At 40.5% G+C, this 22,278-nt stretch overlaps 1 protein-coding gene across 1 annotated transcript in view; it reads right to left on the bottom strand.

The window, feature by feature from the left end:
* Window positions 1-22,278, bottom strand: part of LOC127617754 (collagen alpha-1(XXV) chain-like) — a 51,947-nt gene that overhangs the window by 1,669 nt on the left and 28,000 nt on the right. Inside the window, exon 3 of the mRNA XM_052089835.1 lies at window positions 5,406-5,450. Within this exon, the coding sequence (XP_051945795.1) occupies window positions 5,406-5,450 (45 nt within the window). The remainder of the gene's footprint in view (window positions 1-5,405; window positions 5,451-22,278) is intronic.

Raw genomic sequence — 22,278 nt, 5'->3', positions numbered from 1 at the left:
AATGCATCATGGGGAGTTTGCCTGAAAAGAGAACTAAGCCTGTGGAGCCCGACCCCAGTACAGAGCACCTGTGACTCGTAGTGGGTCTGGCCACGAATTGCTCTGCTGAATTCGCCGGCCAGAAGGCTAGGGAGGAGAACATCCAGGGAGCGATGCTTAGTGGCTAACCTGGGTTAGAAGGTGAACTGGATCAACTTGGTGAAGGGAGCTGTGTGCAAGCGGAACACCTGATCGGTTGTGCCGCGTTACCGAGTTCTACCGGCTTGGACCTGACAAAACACAGGACGAGACTGACTCGACCCTGAGATTGTAAAATCTGGCAAAGGTATTGGGTGTTGCCCAGCCCACTGCTCTGCAGATGTCTGCTAAGGAGGTGCCAATGGCCAGTGCACACGAGGATGCCTTGTAGGGTGTGCTCGAAGGAAATGGCATCAATGTGATAAGCTAAGGAAACAGCATCAACGACCCAGTGAACTAACCTCTGTTTGGAGACGGCGTTCCCTTTTTGCCATCTGCCGAAGCAGACAAAGAGCTGTTAAGAACATCTAGAGCTCTGCATGTAGTCCAAATTGTCACGTACCGGACACAGCAACGAGAAGGCTGGGTCTGCCTCCTCCCGGGGCAGCTTGCTTGCAGGCTCACGAACTGGTCCCTGAAGGGGGTCGTAGGAACCTTGGGCACGTAGCCCAGTCGCGGCCTCAGGATAACGTGCGAATGTGCCTGACAGAGAACGCATGCAGGTCCCCAACCCTTTTGATGGAGGCTAACGCGATTAGGAGGGCCGTCTTCAGGGAAAGGGCCTAGAGCTCAGCTGAATCAAGTAGCAATCTCTGGAGGCCCGAGAGGGTCCTGTCTAGAGGCCAGCGGCAGCGTACCCATTGCACACAGCACCCCAACCCTGTCAAGAGGTGTCTGTGGTCACCACGACACGTCTGGACACCTGCTGCAAGGGGACTCCGGTTGAAAGTTGAAAGTCTGACGGCAAGAAGTGGTGATTGTCACACGGTATGTGCCGTGGCGCCATGCCCATCTCGGGACTCGAGTCTGTAGCCAGTGCTGAAGCGGCATCAACAGTGCTGAATGCATCAACCCGAGCGGCACGACCGAGGATGCCATATGCCCCAGGAGCCTCTGGAATTGTTCTAGAGGACCCGCTGTGCCGGGCTCGAAGAGAGCGAGGCAGCTGAGCACTGACTGAGCGTGCTCGTTGGTGAAACACGCTGTCATTGAGTCTAACTCCATGCCGAGAAAAGAGATGCTCTTTTCCCAATTGACCTGAAGCCCTAGACGGCTGAGGTGCCTGAGCACCTGGTCCCTGTGAGCGCACAGTAACTCTCGAGAGTGAGCCAGGATGAGCCAGTCGTCGAGGTAGTTGAGTATGCGGATGCCCACTTCCCTTAGCAGGGCAAGAGCTATCTCTGCGATCTTCGTGAAGACGCGAGGGGACAGGGACAGCCCGAAGGGGAGGACCTTGTACTGATACGCCTGGCCGTCGAACACGAACCGTAATAAGGGTCGATGTTGAGGCTGAATGGAGACATGGAAGTACGGGTCCTTCAGGTCTACCGCCGTGAACCAATCTAGCTGTCGAACGCAGGTAAGAATCTGTTTCTGTATGAGTATTTTGAACGGGAGTCTGTGTAAGGCCCGGTTGAGAACTCGCAGGTCCAAGATTGGTCACAACCCTCCGCTTTTTTGGGGTATGATGAAGTAAGAGCAGTAGAAACCCTTCTCCATCTCGGCTGGATGGACGGGCTTTATTGCATCCTTGAGGAGTAGGGTCGTGATCTCTGCTCGTAAGGCACTGGCTTTCTCACCGAGCACGGAAGTGGAGCGAACACCGCTGAAACGAGGCGGGGGCCGGGCGAACTGGATCGCGTATCAGATGATCCTGGCCAGTCAGCGCGACGGATTGGGAAGTGAAAGCCACGCATCCAAACTCCGTGCGAGGGGCACTAACGGGACGTTCGCTTTTGATGTACCGGGCGAGGCTTCGCGGCAGGCGGAGCAGGTAATAGCGCTTCAGGAGGCTTGGGTGCTGAGAAAAGACTCAAAGCACTTACCTTGCTCCACGCACCCGGCAGGGGGCAGGTTAGAGACTGAGGAAGAGGTCCTAGAGAGGCGAGTTCGGAAATTGGCAGCGCTGGCCTGCCGGGGCTGAGCAGTCGCGGGGGCGGAGGTGAGGGAACTGTGTCCGGGGAGCCGGGACTGTAGAGTTTTGGGGCCTGGGTGCCGTGAGAACGGCACGCACCAGCTGGATGACCCAGGCAGTGAGGAAATTGCTCTTTATTGGGGGGGTTCGTGGGGATTTACCTGGCGAAACAGAGCAAAGTCGTACTCAATCCCGTGGGAAGAAGGAACCACACGGGGGCGGCTGAAGTGGCTTTCTCTCGTGAGAAGAGAAAGCCGCGACCACAATGTTGCCATGGCTATGTTCTCGCACTGTGAACACGAACCATTCATAAAACGCTGCCTGCATGTGATCGCAGCCCAGGCACGCGAGGCAGCTTTTATGACCGTCAGAAGTGGAGAGAAATCAACCGCATCCAGGAACTACACAGAGGCGGAAAGACATCTTTAAAAAGACGCATCCTGAAAAGGACGTTCTACACCTGCTGTGTATTGCTCTTTTATGAGTGGGAACTCAAACTCTTTTAGAGGAAATAAACTCTTTTTAGGAGGAGAAACACTCTTTCAGGCAATGAAAGCGCTGTTGAAGTGCCCAGGGGCGTAGACTGCACAGCGTGCAGAGAGAGAGAACGCCAACTGGAAACGAACATTAAACTTTTACATGAAGCGACTTATCCAGATGTGTTGTTGATACTGAGCATTTATGTGATTGTATCGTATATTCTTATAATAACTTCCTTAGCTGAGGAGGAATATTGGATCACTCAAATTATAATCAATGAAGCCAGTTCAATGAAACGGTGTATGTGACCTGCGAACAAGGTAAGGATTTTTTAATTTATTTTTTCGTGTTCCTCATTTGTAAGTTGTTTTGGATAAAAGCCTCTGCTAAATGACTAAATGTAATTGTGAATTCCTTAAACAGCTGAGCAACCTGTAGTCACTTTAAGAGCTCTACCTATCAAACTTCAATTAGTTTGAAAAATTGTGTTCACCTAACAGAGATAAGATGTGTGCTACAGTTGTTAGTATTGCACGTGTCCAGCCGTCTCACATCACTGCTGCGGTTCATGCGTCCATTTGCGGTTGCTTTTTTGTAAATCTAATCACTTTATTTTTGTGTTAGTTCCAGGCATCCAGGGAACACCAGCCAACAAACAACATGGTCAACATTTTAATAATGATATTTTTTGACAATCGTGTTAACATTAATAACATTAATCGTGTTAAAGTCACTATGACTGAAGCACCTCCCTCTGTTGTTTTGAATGAGTTTGACAACTAGCAGGAAATGAACAAGGAACAAAGACGTCACTTCCTTAAACTGATGAATAGTCCTTGAAATGGTCTATATGCATCTGTTGAAGCCATCAGTCCATGCTATTTCAACTTCACCTTATAAAAATCATGTTTTATAGTGGACTTTCTGGTGCAGAAATACACTACCCATGAATTCTGAAGAGAAAGCTCCACCAATCAGAATCGTGGCAAACAAACTGTGGCCAAAAACTCAGAAGCGACCAGGAGTTGGTCTCCTATAAACTTTAAATAGGAGTATAGGAGTTGGTTTCCTATCCACTCTAAATCTACTTGCAGGATATATTCGTATAACGTATATCTGAATATTTTGCAATAAATGTAAAAAATAGTGTTTCTAAATTTTAAAATATTTACATATTTTCCCATACATTTTAATGTGATTAAGTCATTAATTATTTCTGATTTTCATTAGTTTTTTTGCTTGAAATTTAAGTTTGCAATGTTGTGATTCACCGTCGGAGCTGGTTGGTGTGGTTCATGGCTTAGAATTCTTTTATAAAGGATTTTATGAAATCCCTATTGAAGGAATGAATGGGAAAAATATTTCCGGAACCAAGACGGCTAAAAAAGGGCGGGCACTGTTGTGCTCTATTCTGTTTGGTTACGCTAATGGTGTAGAAATGAGACACTTCAACTTTAATAAATAAACACGTAAGGAGTGGGAATGTGTAAAACTTGACAGACGTTCAAATTCAACAGAAACCTGCAGCAGCTTCTGTGGAGTTCTGCGTTTTGCACATTTCATGGTTTAATGTGGGCCTACAGGTTAGACGCATTCTAGTAATGGATTTGGTTCTCAGTGTGGGTTGAGAGAGATATCAAAGCATTAGGCAAACAATGATGCAAGTTATGTCAGAATTTGTTCTGAAAGCCATATGTTAGATATTACAAAAAGCGTGAGGCACAAATATTTACACCCTTTTAAACATCCTTATAGATTCAATAATTTAAGCTCTATGATGGAAAGACTCTACAGGAAAATCACTGATGACAAATCTTTTCCTCTTATGGCACATAAAATCATCCAAAACTTCTCCTCTAGAGCTTATTACGTCTACTCTTCTGGACAAATATGCTAGAACAAACCGATCCATCAGACGAATTTGTTCTTTCCAGGCCTTTCTCATCCAAGAACCTTTTGTTCTCTATAGAGTTTGAAAATGTTACACCTCTCTCTTTTATAGCTGGAAACTAAAAGGAGAAGCAGTATAAACCTTTAAATTGGTAAGAACTATCTAATGGATTAAGGAAAGAACAAAGGCCACTTTTAAATAATTGTTTAGTGTTGGAGAAAAGTCTCAAGCATATAAGATCTAGAGTTCTTCAACAAAGACATTTGGATTGAGTATACGGATGACTCCTCAAAGCTAGCTGTCAGTCAGACTAGTGCATGAACAATTGCAGCTTTAAGTAATGCTGCAGTCACACCAGTGACAAACCTTTCCTATGGGCCCTCATTATTCTTTCAGTTACTCTTTTTAGAAGCCTGTATTTCCTAAGAAATCAGAGCCAGCATTTATCAAAGCTGCTGCTGAGACAGCAAAGCAGGAATTTGTCAAAAAAAAAAAATTTGCAAATAGCACACAAAATATGCATGGTCACACAACAGTGGATCTCTGAACATTCCAGGTCTTTGCCACTTCATCGTTAATGGTCTCATGTAACCTCAGGTATTCCAGAGAGCCATGCAACAATGATGGATTTTACCCCAAACATCTTCTGGTGTTTAGCCTAAAGAGTTCTGTTGTATTGATGCTACCACATTTGCACTAGGACTCAATTTTGTCTCAATTCATTCTGTAAAGGGCTAGCATCTCTGGATATGTGATTATCTTCATGGAGGACAGTCTGTTTTCATGCTTCCTTAACAGCTTTGGTTTGTGCATAGCAGCTTATATAGACAACAGCAGTCTGTAGATTTGGCAGGCACAGGTATATGTGTACTGAAAACCTACCTGGATCCCCTTCACGGCCTTTCTTTCCCCTCAAACCAGGTGATCCTGATTGAAAAACAACCTACAATTAGTTCCAGAGTCATATTTATCTTTTCACTTACTGTAGCAACCAGAGGTAGGTAGTAATACACTACATTTACTTGAGAAACATTTTGGGAAATAAAAAACTTTAAAGTGGGTTTAAAGGTGGGTACTTTTTGCTCTCACTCAAGTAAATTTCTAATTAAATGTTGTATTTTTACTTAATTAAAATGGGCAGCGTTCATGTTTTTACATTATGGAGTTTAATTTTAATTAATGCTTAATTTACTGAGAGATTATTGAGCTGAGTCCATCACTGCTGCAGCATCAAACTCTTCTAACTAAGTGAAACGCTTTCTTTGCTCTACACAGTGAACAAATTATAGTTTTGTCATGCAATGCCTTCATTTAACACCAAGACAAGATTAAAGATTAAAATTGCAGCTCCAACTTAAGGCAGCGCATTGAGGTAAGTCTTGTCTCTAATGATAACGAGGGCATTTCTGTGTGATGGTGATGGTCATTTTCAGGGTGATTCTGTAAATATGGGCTCTTATGATATCAGTTTTTAAGTGTAAAATTTTCAATCAATGCAACAAGATATCAGTGTGCTTTGTCACACATGTCATGAGCAGTATTTATTATTTATTATTGCAGCTACTTTGGGCTGATTCACTGTATAAATCCATGTAAACATCCAGGTTAAGTGTAAATGCCTTTTGCTCCGGTGTTCACGATATTGAAAACTGGAGGGCAAACAGACAGCATTTCTGCAAGTGGTGGCCTACGCAGGCTGCGTACTCTGCGTTTAGGGAGCAGCGGTACTGCTGTACAGAACTACTGTAATAGCTAAAACTATGTAATAGCGACAGAAGGCATTAATAATACCTGATCTTGCTTTGGTTTATATTTCCTTGTGGGACATTGTTCACATTTTCACTGTAATAATTACTCAAATAAAAAAATAAAAAAATTCTTGTTGCACTTTAATCTGTCTTCAATACTACTATTCTGATGCTAGTGAAACTTAGTCATACAGCACTTTTCATAACACTGTCTCCTTAAGATGATTCATTTACAATGTATTCCTCTTTTGTAACTCTTTGTAAAGGTTTATAAACCTTTCTTCTTATTGATTAATTCATCCAGATAATTCACAAGAGCCCTTAAAGGGATAGTTCACTCTAAAATTACAATTCTCATTATTTACTCACCCTCATGCCATCCCAGATGTGTATGACTTTCTTTCATCTGCTGAACTCAAATTAAGATTTTTAGAAGAATTTCTCAGCTCTGTGGGTCCATACAATGCAAGTGAATGGGTGGCATAATTTTAAAGCTAAAAGAAATCAGCATAAATGTAATCCATAAGACTCCAGTGGTTAAATACATATATTCAGAAGTGATATGATAGGTGTGTATGAGAAGCAGATCACTTTCACATTCTTCTTCTTGTGACAAAACAAATATTGATTTTTTTCCCCACCCACACCTATCATATCACTTCTGAAGATATGGATTTAACTGCTGGAGTCGTATTGATTCCTTTTATGGTGCTTGCATGTGCTTTTTGGAGCATACAATTTTAGCATCCATACACTTGCATTGCCTGACCTACAGAGCTGAAATGTTCTTCTAAAAATCTTAATTCGTGTTTTGCAGAAGAAAGGAGTCATACACATCTGGGATGGTGTGAAGGTGAGTAAATGATGAGAGAATTAACATTTTTGGGTGAACTACCCATTTAAAGTGATAGCTCAGCCATAATTTAATATTCTGTCATCATTTCCCTAACCTCAATTTGTTCCAAACCCATGTGACCTTCTGTATTCTGTGTAACCCAAAAGATGTTAGACAGAATGTTAGAGACTGACAGTCTCAGTCACCATTCACTTTCAAAACATGGAGGAAACACTGTGGGCCAGTGGTGGCTCAGCATTTAAGGCTCTGGGTTACTGACCGAAAGGTCAGGGGTTCAAGCCCCAGCACTGCCAAGATACCTTACTTGAGCAAGGCCCTTGACCCTATCTGCTCCAGGGGCGCTGTTTCATGGCTGACCCTGCGCTCTGACCCCAGCTTAGTTGGGATATGCGAAAACAACTGCATTTCATTGGCTCTGTATCTGTACTCTGCACAATGACAATAAAGTTGAATCAAGAATCTTGAAAATAAAACAGATTCACTGAAAGTAAATAGTGATTGCCTTATTGTGTTGCATGGAAGAAATAAAGTCATACAGGTTTGGAACAACATGATAGTGAATGATGACAAAATTTCCATTAATAATAATTCTGTAATACGTGTTAATTGTGTATTATGTAATGGAATATAGGGGAGTTAACGTCTGTTATGTAATTTGTGAAAGTAATTTGTGAAAGAGTTACTCACTATTTGAGTACTCTGTTAATTGGAATCTTTCTTACTCAAGTAATTATTTATTTTAGCACTTTTATTCTACTTGAGTAATTTTTTTTTTTTAAGTAATTGTTGGTTACTCTACCCACCTCTGGAAGCAAAAGCTCCACACTACGGCAAAGCCTTACTCTGCTTTGATTTATATTACAGCACATACAGTTGCATTACAACACTTCCCAACAAAACAATGATGGAGGTTATATAGCATTTTTGCACAATCTAAACATTGGATACATCTCTGCAGTTGCTGTGATTAAAGGCAAAAATCAGGCAAAAAATTCCCCATCAAACAGTCATGCCAGGCTGCCGTAGCAAGAAGCAGATAACGTGTTATAAACTGCGCCTGTTCAGCCAGCTAAAGCACTAGGATGAGTAGACATTTGGGTAGATGGTGTTCTGGGTGTGGAGGTCCATAGAGCCCCGAAGTGAAAGTTGAAACTGAGCACACAGACACGTGGAAGCATGTGTTCTGATTCCTTTTGCATTCTGGACTCACAACCACTTCCTGCTCAACAGACAACCTACGTCCAAAGACACATTAAGCTGGGGCTTCAAAAATACCCCTGTGATGATGCCCAGGAGACTGTAGTTGTAAAACTGTGCATGTGTGTATATGTTTACGTGAGAAGGCATGCGGTTTGCACATAGTGCCAGTCGATATGCATATGGCTTACACACAACAAACAACACCGAACTGTAAACACAAGGAACATTTAATGATTTCATTAAATATTTAGGCTGTGCTATGCCAGTTAAAGTATTAATATCATGCAGTGCAATATAAAGCTAAGAAGTGGCCACATATCACAGCCACCTGTTACAGTCCTTATGCAAGAGGGCTGGAAAGTGATAGGAAATGGAGATCTTCATGTTGCCTGCTGACACGCAGGCACCCGAGCCACCAGCCCCACCTCTTTTCATAGTTCTTAACCCTGAATATTAAAGTATGATGACCCAAATAGTTTCATAATATTAGGTATCACTTTCAAACTGGAAAAAAAAACCTTCTCTGGTATAGGAAGAACATTTGGAAACCCTTACAGAAAAGTACTGTGGTGGTACCATACAGTGATTGTAAAACTGGTATATACAGTATAAATATAGGGGCTGCAACGGTACATGTATCCGTACCGAACTGAATGGATACAGGGCCTTCGGTATGGTACACGCGGTCACACTAATTATTACATATCTTAGCATGCGTGAAACCAATATTAAACAACATATAAAGAAACAACACAAACCACGTAGACCTAAAATGAAAAAAATATTGCAGAGCAACACCGGACCGCACGGAACCAAATCTTAACAGAACAGAGCACCACACAATACACTAGAAACTGCAGATCAGATAAATGCATGTGAAGTTTATACTAGCTAGCTCGATATTTTCCCAGCTGTGATGGAACTAAACAAAATATAAATATCTCGGACATAAATAAGCCAGAGACTGAAGACCCACCACCATCTCTACAATCTGTTGTTTGGGAGCATTATGGTTTCACAGTAAACTACTACTGGGAACGAGTAGTGAACTGGACAAAGGATGTGCGTAGGCTCTGTTTCACCAAAGTCGGTTGTGTAGGAAACACATCTAACATGATGACTCATTTGTGGCAAAATCATTCACATTTTTCATTACGTTTACAGGAGCTAACAGACTGTACAAGTTAGTCTCGCAATGGCGTTGCAAGATCAGACAGAGCTAAAGTGATATGAACGCCATAGGGGTATTTATTGCTCCAGATCTGCGACCATACTCAGCCGTCGAGGTCACAGGATATAAACATCTGCTACAGCCCTGTTATAATGTTCCTACAAAAACACATTTCAGCAATTCTGTAGTGTCCGCTCTAAACAAGTATGTGCTGTAATTGTCCACAAATTGCCCTCTCCTCTAATAATGTGGATAAGTACAAGTGGTGAGCTGAAATGCAATGGACACAGAAATCTGCTGAAATTTTGTAGAAGAAATATTCATAGTGCAGTAATGTTTAAATGAGCCTTCTCAATTTGTTTCCCTGCTGTACCAAACTGTGAATTTTGTGTATAAATGCAGCCCTAATATATATATATATATATATAAACATTTTTTTAGTAGATCTGATTTTTTTTTTGTTAGTTTAAAAAAAATTTTTTTTTATTAATTTTATAATTATAGTAAATATATATATATACATATATACCACATATATATACAGGTCCTTCTCAAAAAATTAGCATATTGTGATAAAGTTCATTATTTTCCATAATGTAATGATAAAAATTAAACTTTCATATATTTTAGATTCATTGCAGACCAACTGAAATATTTCAGGTCTTTTATTGTTTTAATACTGATGATTTTGGCATACAGCTCATGAAAACCCAAAATTCCTATCTCAAAAAATTAGCATATCATGAAAAGGGTCTCTAAACAAGCTATTAACCTAATCATCTGAATCAACTAATTAACTCTAAACACCTGCAAAAGATTCCTGAGGCTTTTAAAAACTCCCAGCCTGTTTCATTACTCAAAACCGCAATCATGGGTAAGACTGCCGACCTGACTGCTGTCCAGAAGGCCATCATTGACACCCTCAAGCAAGAGGGTAAGACACAGAAAGAAATTTCTGAACAAATAGGCTGTTCCCAGAGTGCTGTATCAAGGCACCTCAGTGGGAAGTCTGTGGGAAGGAAAAAGTGTGGCAAAAAACGCTGCACAACGAGAAGAGGTGACCGGACCCTGAGGAAGATTGTGGAGAAGGACCGATTCCAGACCTTGGGGACCTCGCGGAAGCAGTGGACTGAGTCTGGAGTAGAAACATCCAGAGCCACTGTGCACAGGCACCAGAAACAGCGGCAGAAGCGCCTGACCTGGGCTACAGAGAAGCAGCACTGGACTGTTGCTCAGTGGTCCAAAGTACTTTTTTCGGATGAAAGCAAATTTTGCATGTCATTCAGAAATCAAGGTGCCAGAGTCTGGAGGAAGACTGGGGAGAAGGAAATGCCAAAATGCCTGAAGTCCAGTGTCAAGTACCCACAGTCAGTGATGGTCTGGGGTGCCATGTCAGCTGCTGGTGTTGGTCCACTGTGTTTTATCAAGGGCAGGGTAAATGCAGCTAGCTATCAGGAGATTTTGGAGCACTTCATGATTCCATCTGCTGAAAAGCTTTATGGAGATGAAGATTTCATTTTTTACAGCACGACCTGGCACCTGCTCACAGTGCCAAAACCACTGGTAAATGGTTTACTGACCATGGTATTACTGTGCTCAATTGGCCTGCCAACTCTCCTGACCTGAACCCCATAGAGAATCTGTGGGATATTGTGAAGAGAAAGTTGAGAGACGCAAGACCCAACACTCTGGATGAGCTTAAGGCCGCTATCGAAGCATCCTGGGCCTCCATAACACCTCAGCAGTGCCACAGGCTGATTGCCTCCATGCCACGCCGCATTGAAGCAGTCATTTCTGCAAAAGGATTCCCGACCAAGTATTGAGTGCATAACTGAACATAATTATTTGAAGGTTGACTTTTTTTGTATTAAAAACACTTCTTTTATTGGTCGGATGAAATATGCAAATTTTTTGAGATTGAGGGTTTTCATGAGCTGTATGCCAAAATCATCAGTATTAAAACAATAAAAGACCTGAAATATTTCAGTTGGTGTGCAATGAATCTAAAATATATGAAAGTTTAATTTTTATCATTACATTATGGAAAATAATGAACTTTATCACAATATGCTAATTTTATGAGAAGGACCTGTATATATATATATATATATATATATATATATATATATATATATATATATATATATTTTTTTTTTTTTAATTATTATTATTTAAATCAGCATGAAATAATGGCCATCATTTTTTCCTGTTACACTTACAACAAGATTGCATTTAAGTGTAACAAACAGAATAAGGTTGTATTTGTTAACATTAGGTATTATGAACTAACGATTAACCATTTTTATTTACAGCATTTATTAATCTTGGTAAATGTTCATTTATGAAAATATAATTGTTCTTTTATAGTTCATGTAAGTTCTTAATCCATTAACTATGGTTAACGTGTAGAGTTTGTCATTTTAAAAATGTATTAGTATATGATGAAATTAACAGATTAATAAGTGCTGTAAAAGTATTCTTCACAGTTACTCTAGTTACTAATACAACACTATTGCAAAGTGTTTTTTCTTTAAGCAAAATCTAATCTTTTTTTTATATTGGGGGAAATATGATATGGACACAGTCATGACTGGTTTCATGAGATAACTAGTAGAAACTTTTTGTTTGAAACCAATGAGTCTAATAAAGAATATTGAGTAAATAATTCATAAATGCATTCAAATATACATTTTCTCAGTGAACTCAATGCAACAATATCTGCAAGAATGGTTTAACTGTCAAGAAACACTATATAGACTCAGGAATAACCGCAAGAATCCCAACCAAAAATACACCCAACCCTCCCCTCCACTGCCGGCACCACTCCCCCTTTCATGTGCCAATTTCTCCAAATACTTTTTCCTCTGATTGTGCATGTAAGCATGCCATAGTGCCCAAGAATGACTGTTTCAGCTTTCAGACTTCTGCACTGCAAGCATGGCACAGCTGCAAACAGAGGATGAGGGGTGTTCATTCTCAAAATGTTGCGCCCTCTGAAATACCATATGCGCCCCCATGTATTTCATCCTGGCGCTAACTGTGGCAGGACAAGTTGTCACACTTTTTACTGTTTTGCATTTTATAAATGCCCATTCCCCGTCTGTCGCTCACTTCAATGTTGTGTGGAAGAAGCGCCACTAGGGGTGCCCATTTTTATCCCATATAATGTATCATCATCAACACATTTTTAACATATAAAATGCATTTAAAAACTTGTCTAGACCTGACATCTATAGAAAATACCCTTTTCATAAACATTTAGTTCAACCTTTGGTTAAAATCACCATTCATTATATAGTTGACCCTTGCCTTGATTTATTACACTGTGTTCTTATTGTATTGACTTGTTTACCCAAAAGTAGGTCTGGGCGATATGGCCAAAATTGTTATCACGATAATCTTTTTAATATTGTTCGATATCGATATTTATCATGATATACATTTACACATTGCACTTTCTTTTTTTTTATTTCAAAGTTGACAGAAGAAAATTCGAAAAAATAAATTATAAACAGTCAAAATTGTCTCTACAAAACTGCACAGGGGGTCCAGAGACAGCCAAAGCAGTGGGGTCTGCGGGATCTTTTACCAATTTTACCGTCTTTTACCGTTTATCAATTGAAAATGAATGTTAAAAGATCATCTGTTTGTTCTGAAGCATAGTGACAGCAGTCCAGTATTTGTTGGAATATTTTTACATTAAAATTAAATATTTCTTTAGATACAGATACCCAAGTATGGGGCATAGAAGCCCTTGTGACTGTGGAATGATGCTGAATCTGGGTTCGGGGTGTCCCGTGAGAACATTTAGAATTTTTTTATTTTTTTTTCAAATTGGAAAAACATTTGTATATTTTACATTTGGCAGATGCTTTTATCCAAAGCGACTTACAGTGCACTTATTACAGGGACAATCCCCCCTAAGCAACCTGGATTTAAGTGCCTTGCTCAAGGACACAATGGTGGTGGCTGTGGGGATTTTCATTCAAGTGAGAGACTAGTCTACCAACTAGTAATTTTAGTCTTTCCTTATCCATTCCAGACATCTAATTAATTTTCACAAAATTAGAACAGAAATCGATTTGTTTATTATTAAAGGCTAGTAACATGCTGATTAATAAAGACACATTTAGAAGGGAAAAACTTTATGGTCTAAAAGGTGCTTTGAAACCACATTAACTTATGCGGCGCTTCATGTCTACACACATGCAGGAAAAAAGGCAAAGCGTGCGGGCGGGATAGGGCAAACATTATGCATGTTTGGTGCTAGAGAACAATATTCAAGATTACAGCGCAGAAAGATCAGAGCTGTTGTCCACATCACTTTTGTTCTGTCGCGCTCTTCACTAGAGACAATGAGAGGGCGCAACCGTTGCCATGAAGTATTGCGGTGCGGGTGGAATCAATCCGGTGTCCGACGTAACGTAATTGTTAGCAAGGCTAACATATACAAATATACAAAACTACTGCTAGAGTACACAAGAAATTGTTTAATTGGACTAGTCCTTTTCTACAATATAATTTAACACCTTTTTAATTATGTTTAGATAAGTATGTCACAATAATCACCTATATACACTGAACTACACAATGCGTCTGTCAGTCAGTATCAGGATTTGATGTCCTTGACATCTTTGGCTTCAGTAGAACCTTTGCACTACTGTCACCTGAAGATGAATAACGCCTTCCCCAAACCTTTTGAAATCTGGATAAATCCCTGCACACATTTTATGACTTTTCACAACTGTTATATATAGCCATGTCCAAGGTAAGTTCACTTGGTTTCCAAATAAAAATACTGTTATGTGGCAATTCAAGAGGGCTGAGGAGATTAGTTGACATCCTTGAGAAAGGGAGATGTTGCTCTGTGCAACTCCAGTCTCCCAAGGGAACCAATAAACCTTCAAAAAAGGCCCTATCAAGTTCTGAAAGGTCCACAAATATTTCAAGCCCAGAGAAGTGTACAGTCCATCATGCACCCCGACCCATGCTTAAACCAGTGCAATCCAAATGACTGACGTCTCAAAAGAGAGTGCAGACGAAATGCAGTGCGTCTACTATTGTCAGCCCAGTTATTACAGTTGACCCATTCACAACGATTCCTCGCCACTTTTTTGGCTCGTTAAACTCCAGTCACGGTTTGAGAAAGGATCACAACACAAGTCATTTTTCATTCTCACTCTTGGTTGCTGCTTTTTAACCTCATACCATGAGAAATTGGGACTCAAGACTCAAGGCTCTGTTGAAACAGTTTGTGAATGCTTGAGTACAATTGCACATACTGTTGAAAAAAAAAACCTCTGACATGTGTATAAGAGTCTTATTTACAAAGTAGAGCATTTTGCTAATAAAAATAAGAAACAAAGGAGAGGTACAACATTAAAAAACTGTGGAAATAATTTTGCTGGCTTTCTAAAGGGCATGCGGTTTTCTACCAAGTCAACGTACGGCCTAACACTCTCTTCAACTGGACAACTGCAGCATTCCCAGAAAGTCAGGAGGAGGATGAATGGGTGCAGAGATATTATTCTCATGCTAAGATGCAGCTAGGTGGAGAACTATTTTCCCAAACAATCCTTGGAGTGGATAAAAAGTGTGCCATTTTGCCAGAGATTAAATAATTGCTGTAAGCCACTTACAGGAGATGATAACAAAGATGCTTTTGTGACAGTGCCAGAAGACCACTTTTACTCCGACTACTATTATTCTCCCAAATTGCTCACAGGAGGAAGAAATATACATAAAAAAAAGAGTCTGGGTAGAAGAATTGTTTCCTGCGGCAGAGTGGTGAAGGGGCGAATTGGAATGCCACATAAATCTTTTGCAGTGGCTATTTTCACATTCCATCACATTTATGTAATTCTATATAAATAATGCTACAACACCAGAATTGTGTATTCTTTAAACATGATCACAAGGGAAATATGTTTACCTTCTCCTGTGGCACAAATGCAAGCATGTTGTGTCAGCTATGTTGGAGACCCTGGTTCAGATCCCATGTTGAAACCAGGAAATATTCTGATTTGTATAATCTGTGACGAGAGCAATTCGGAGGTTGCATTTCCTCCTCTATTATAATAGTTAGGTTTATGTTTAGTGTTTGTAAAGTACAGTATGCATTCCATTGCACTGTATTACAGCCTGCAAAGCTGAACACAACTTGCTTCTCAACTCACTTTTGACACTTTTTTTGGAGTTTGCCTTATTTCCTCTTTAATTTGGCAGTTTGCTAGTCTGAATTGAGATCTATTGACTTTTCACTCAAGTTAACGTGGCTGGCTTTGATTTGCTCTGAACTTTTGTTGGGTCCTGCAAAATGAATCAGAGTCACCAAAGACAAAGCCAGCAGGACAAGCATTTGACTTCGTTAGTAGAAACAGGAGGGACTTGAAGCATCAGGAATCTCAATGGAACAACAGAAAGTCAAATGTTATCCACACCCATTGGAAAAATCCTGTTACTGGCCCTGAGGTCGTTTTATCTTTCACAAATAAATGCAGATTAATAAGAGCAGAATTGCATTAACACCTGTCGGTCCTCGCAGATGCTTAAGCCATTATGCTTTAGTAGCAACGTGCAATGAAATGAAAAGAATTTGTGTGGACATGTGTATGTCTGTGTTTGTGTCTAAAGAAAAATGAGAGTTCACTAAAGCAATAAACCACCAGCACACATGCATTACAGTGATTTTTACCACAGATAGACACAACATTAAGCAGTTACAACAGTAATCTCCTTGAACTGTGGTAAAATCACTGTAATACATGGCCTCAAGAGCCTTATTGCTTTTTTTTAAATGGCTGGCAATTAACATAAATGACAAAAGACTCAAATTTTCACTTTATTAAGGAATTTAAGGAACTTTAGACATATTGTCCTGCAGTGAACTAACCAGGAGAACATTCCATGTACCCAATGCCCTCTCAGCTGTTTGCAGCGTGTCAGGTGTTAACTGTAACTGTGAGAAAGCATCAAACAGCCTTTATGGTGTGAAAATATCCAGTGTGAATTTGGATCTCTGCCCAATAAGCGGGATGAGTGAGTGTCAGAGGAGAGCATTAGGTTGTGAGGGTAGTGACAGTGGAGGAAGTCATCTGTCCATACATCCTGTGACAAACTTGTATCTGGGCTTATTCAGCAAGACTAAATATAACTGTTCAAAATGATCAGGCACACAAACAATCTGGCATCAAATGCAGTCAAGTAATATTGCATTAACTAGAATATAAAGGGGGAGGGGGAATGCATGCCCATCCAACACTTCTGCAACAGGTGCTGGATCAAGGCAAAAAGCATTGAAATAGTGGAAAAGTGGATCCACACACTGTTTAATTATTCCCTTATATTCATTTAAAAATCACAGCAATGTTCGATCAGAATGATCATTGTCAGGCACACATCAATAGGCAACCCATCAATTTAAGTACTTTTGTTACAAATAAACACATCATGTACATATATGTACATACACTCAGACACACACCTTCACACACCTTCACACACACACACACACACACACACACACACATAGTGCAAATCTATTACAAATCCGTTATATAAAGAACAAAAATGCAGTATATTATGTACAGTACAATGTATGTAATTGTAGAAGTGGATATGTTGGATAATAACTGTGGACTTAACTGTGTATTGCACATAATTATTGCTCAATGGGGCAATTTAACGGTTCATGAGATGGATAACCTGAGGGAAAAAACTTCCTGTGCCTGACGGTTCTGGTGCTCAGATATCTAAAGCGATGGCCAGAAGGCAACAGTTCAAAAAGGTAGTGGGCAGGGTGAGTGGGGTCCAGAGTGATTTTACCAGCCTTTTTCCTCACTCTGGAAGTGTATAGTTCTTGAAGGGGGGGCAGGGGGCAACCAATAATCCTCTCAGCAGTCCGAACTGTCCTCTGTAGTCTTCTGATGTCTGATTTCGTAGCTGCACCAAACCAGACAGTTATTGAAGTACAGTGGACAGACTCAATGACTGCTGAGTAGAAGGGTATCAGCAGCGCCTGTGGCAGGTTGAACTTCCTCAGTTGGCGAAGGTAGTACAACCTCTGCTGGGCATTTTTCACAATGGAGTCAATGTATGTCTCCCACTTCAGGTCCTGTGAGATGGTAGAGCCCAGAAACCTGAATGACTACACTGCTGCCACAGTGCTGTTTAGAATGGTGACGGGGGACAATGTTGGGGTGTTCCTCCTAAAGTCCACAATCATCTCCGTGATGGGCGTGTTCAGCTCCAGGTTGTTTTGACTGCACCAAACAGCCAGCCGTTCAAACTTCTTTCTATATACAGACTCATCATCATCATCTCGGATGAGGCCGATGACAGTGGTGTCATCTGCAAACTTCAGGAGCTTGACAACCGGCCTTGGTGGTGCAGTCACTGGTATACAGGGAGTAGAGTAGTTGGGAGATCACACATCCCTGGGGGGCATCAACAAATGCCTACATCAGAATGAGAACGGCTGACTGAACATTATCCCGCTTATTCCATGGCTACTAATCAAATAAATAAATATATACATGGAGATAAATTATTGATTTGTTTTGAAATTATGTAATTTGAGAAGAAATAAATCTCTGAACAGCTGGAATCAACCTCTGGTTTGCATCGCAATTCTGCTGGTGTTTATTTTGTGAAAATTACTCATCAATATTTTCAGCATTCACATTGATTTGAGTTGAAATTATTTTATTTACTTGTAGAAATCACAAAGTGATCCGAGAAGCAGGAGAGATGGCTCACAGTACCCAGATCTAATATGTCGATGTGCGGTAGATACAGAGCAATATCAGACTTCTGGATGGCGCCATTGACCAATCAGAATCAAGTATTCCAGAGAGCTGTGTAATAAATACCATTAAAGTGATATTTTCCATCAGCACAGATACACACCTGAACCTTATGAACTCTTTTCTCTTTTTTCTGTACTTCAACTCTCTCTCTCTGTCGGTCTAGGATCAATTTCAAGATCCTCTTCTCTCTATCTGCTGTTCAGATCTTCTGGAAGCTCCGGCACTGTCCAGATGGTCAGCTGGCCCGAGCGGTCACCCAACACCACTGCGTACCAACCTAACCCTGGAATCTAAACACGCTGTCTCATTGAAGGCATAAACCACTCCTGCCAGAACAACCAGCCAGGACCCTTTCTTTACCAGGCCTGGAGTGGGTGCCTGTGCCGACCGCTACTGCAAATGCTGGCATCAGTGTGTAGTGGGCGTAAAGGGGATGGAATGAAATTTAACATTCCAGAGGAGCCTATCAAGTTCTGCATGCTGTAATTCACACTCCTGGTGTGAGTCAGGATTCAGTATGCATGCCATATGGACAATAAGTGGACTAAGTACACAAAAGTACAAGTCAAAAGTTTGGACACACCAGAGGCTTTATTATTCCTTATATAATCTTTATTATATAATAGTAAATTATGAAGTGACCAGATTTTTTATTGATTATTTTTTGGGGGGCTGGGAAATTTTACACGTTCATTTAAGCGATTATTTTGTTTTGTTTAACACGTTACAAAATATGAACGCAATTAATACAGTATCCAATTTTTCCTCCTTCCTGAGCCTTCAAGAGATGGGAGAAAGGTGTCTCGAGTTGTTCCTGGTAGGATAATCAGCACCTTGAAACATTTTGTGTCCAGATAAAAGCAACATTTCCTTAAGTGGTGCCATTAGCCCCGCCCCGTTGTACCCTACCTATAAAATTGTGTCTAATTAACTCTTTAAAATATATATTTTTTTAAAAACAACATTTGAACATGATGAAACTAACATAAATAACGACTAACCAATTTCTTGCAAGTTCTTTGAGACCAAGTATAAAGTAGATATATTTATGATAAATAATATATATATATATATACGATTAAATGTTAATTGTAATGCATCATGTAATGAAGGAGTTCCCATATATGCACGGTTATCAAAAGGATTTTAACATCATGACAAAACACAAACTCAATCAAGTATCAGTCAATAGTATTCAGTATTAAAATGAAAGCCTAATAATCTATATTGCTTAAAACAAACATTAATAATTTTAACATTTTAAGTTTTGGGGGGTTATTATATGAGGATCAGCATACAGGCTGCTTGTTGTCTGAACTAATCAATCCTTAAAATACAATATTTATGTTAGCTTATGTCTAAAATGTATCATATGAATGATATGGACATGTGTACAGTACTGCATGATGGACATGTTTGGATCCCTGGAAAGGCTTTGGACGTCCATGTACAGCAATCACAGTGAGAAAAACAGCAGTGCTCAGTATCATGATCACTTCAACACACACAATGTGTGCGTACACGCACAAAAAACCATTACGCAACATAAATAAACAGGGAACAGGCCTTGTTCGTCTTGAGCTTCTCAGACTCAAGCATATGGAGTCTCTCACATTCAGTTCAGAAGAACAAGGCAGTGTGCGAGGGGGCCCTCGATATGTTTGCCCTCGAGGCATCTGACCAGCCAAGGAGGTCAGAAAGTTCTTCAGAGAAAACAAGCAGCCCGCTCGCCGCCACCATCCTAATGGATAAACTGTGCCTCAGTTCTTGAGCCATGCAAAATCTGTGAGATCAGAAGTTTAACTGACTACTTGCAAGCACAAAAATGAAATATTCTGTCATCATTTACTGACTTTAAGGTAAAAAAAAGGAGATCTCACAAAAGGAGAAGTTTAGAAGAATGTCCCACATGCTTTTTTCCATATTAGTCAATGGGGACGAATGCTGTCAAGCACAAATAATTTGTCTTGTAATTGACGTTAAACCTGGTGCAACGCGTCTTTATGTGCCATATTTGAATGAACGCGAGATTTGAGAGCTACGGTTGATGGAATGACTTTCCGTGAATAACAATTCTAAATTTAGGTCTTGCACAAACCTATAACATGGTCTCGGAAGAATTGTAATATTGTGCATGAGTAGAATGGACTCCTTTTATTGTGCTATTTGTCATTTTTGGAAACCGACAGCATCCGTCCAAATTCACTTTTATTGTATGGTAAAAAGCATTGTAATTCCTAACATCTCTTTTTATGTTCCACGGAAGAAAGTAAGTCATACAGGTTTGGAACGACATAAATATGAGTAAATGATGAGAGAATTTAAATTTTTTTGTGATCTACTCCTTTAAATCAAACACTGAGCCACATTGGGAATTGGCATTCAATACAAATACAATACATTGCAAATTAATAGCATTATTTTACTGAAAGTGTGTGGTGAGACTGGGAAGGCTCCCGGCGAGTATTGCTCAATAGCAGGTCCTGAATTCCTACAGGCAGCATGACAGACAATATATACTGGCTATATGTGATGTCCAGCATACTCAAGTCAATGTGTGGGTGTATGTAAGCCATATTGGCTCATTCACCATCTGCTGTTGTTCTGTTATGCACCGAACAATGTGGGCCCCTGTTCACATCACAGCCTATCCTTTTTCCTTGTCTCTCTGATCAGCCAAGCAGAATGTTTAACCAAATACCATGAATGCTGACCGCCTCCTCTGCACCCGCTACCTCCAGCACCTCACAGACACAATGCAGGGGAGCCAATATATGCTGCTGAAGCGCAAAACCCACCGCTGCTGCTCAGCAGAGTCCACCGCAATCCAACCCTTAGGCCTCACACGTGTGGAAATCCTTCTTAACACACATCACTAATCACATAGAGACAGCGAGAGGTGGAGGTGTCAGCCATGAAGGCAAAATCTCAGACCTCTAACAAAGAGCGCTATGTTAAGTCTGGTGGTGTAAGAGTTCATGTGAGTGGGCAGACACTCGGAAGCCACTTTACTATAAACAGATTGACTGAGCAGGTAACAGAGTTAAGCAAACAGTGTGTTGACAACAGCACTTTAACACTGAGAGAATAATGAGAGAGAATACGTGTGGTGTGACAGATTGTTAGAAAAATGTAATTTTAATTTCTGTCATTATGGGGTTGGTGAGCCAAAAGTTGTTGCTGACACACCGGACAGTCCGCCCCTGATCGGCCAAAAAGTGCATCGGGCCGAAGGGAAAATGCCCGGTATGCCAGATTACCAATACAGCCCTGCTTACAAGAACTGTATGAAGATGTTATATTGAGACATTGCTATGACTTTTAACATGGTAAATAGGGCAGGCGACAAAAATCAACCCTGTACGAGGAACTAAAGAGGAAAGGATGGCCTTGATCTCCATATTGGAATGATCAAAAAGATCCCCCTAATTTGGGAATTCTGCTTTTTTAAGTTTATTCTATGAATGAGAATCCTTAAACATGAAGTGTGCAAAAAAATTAAGACACAGGTTTTTTTTTTTTTAATTGTTGTAAAATTCATTTATTCAGCAAAGTCATTTGTTTCCATTAGTGGTGAAGAAAATAAACACTTCACATTTAACCTAGTGTAAAGATCTTGTGTCTATAGAGTGCAGACACATAAGACCAGTTTACACTGGTTCCTGGTTCCATTTTTAATTTGAGTCCTGGATTAAGTTCAGTTGATATTTAAGAATTTTAAGTGATAAAAGGCAAACATGGGGTATAACCATAGGGGTGGCGGGAAAAATCGATTCTTAGATGCATCACGATGCGGACTTGCACGATTCTGAATCGATTCACAAACGACAAGCATCGATTTTATGAATGTTTCTTGCTAACGTAATGTTGACGGAACGCAAAAGACGCACCTCGTAAGTGTGCAACTACAGCGCCCGGACAGTCTTTTGGCATGCACTTAACACGAGACACTCGGGATTAAAAGCAAGTGTAT

This window comes from Xyrauchen texanus, chromosome 24 (assembly GCF_025860055.1).
Source record: "Xyrauchen texanus isolate HMW12.3.18 chromosome 24, RBS_HiC_50CHRs, whole genome shotgun sequence".
NCBI classification, from domain to species: Eukaryota; Metazoa; Chordata; class Actinopteri; order Cypriniformes; family Catostomidae; genus Xyrauchen; species Xyrauchen texanus.
The sequence above is the reverse complement of the archived record's forward strand: the minus strand, read 5'-3'. Positions and strand labels throughout refer to the sequence as shown.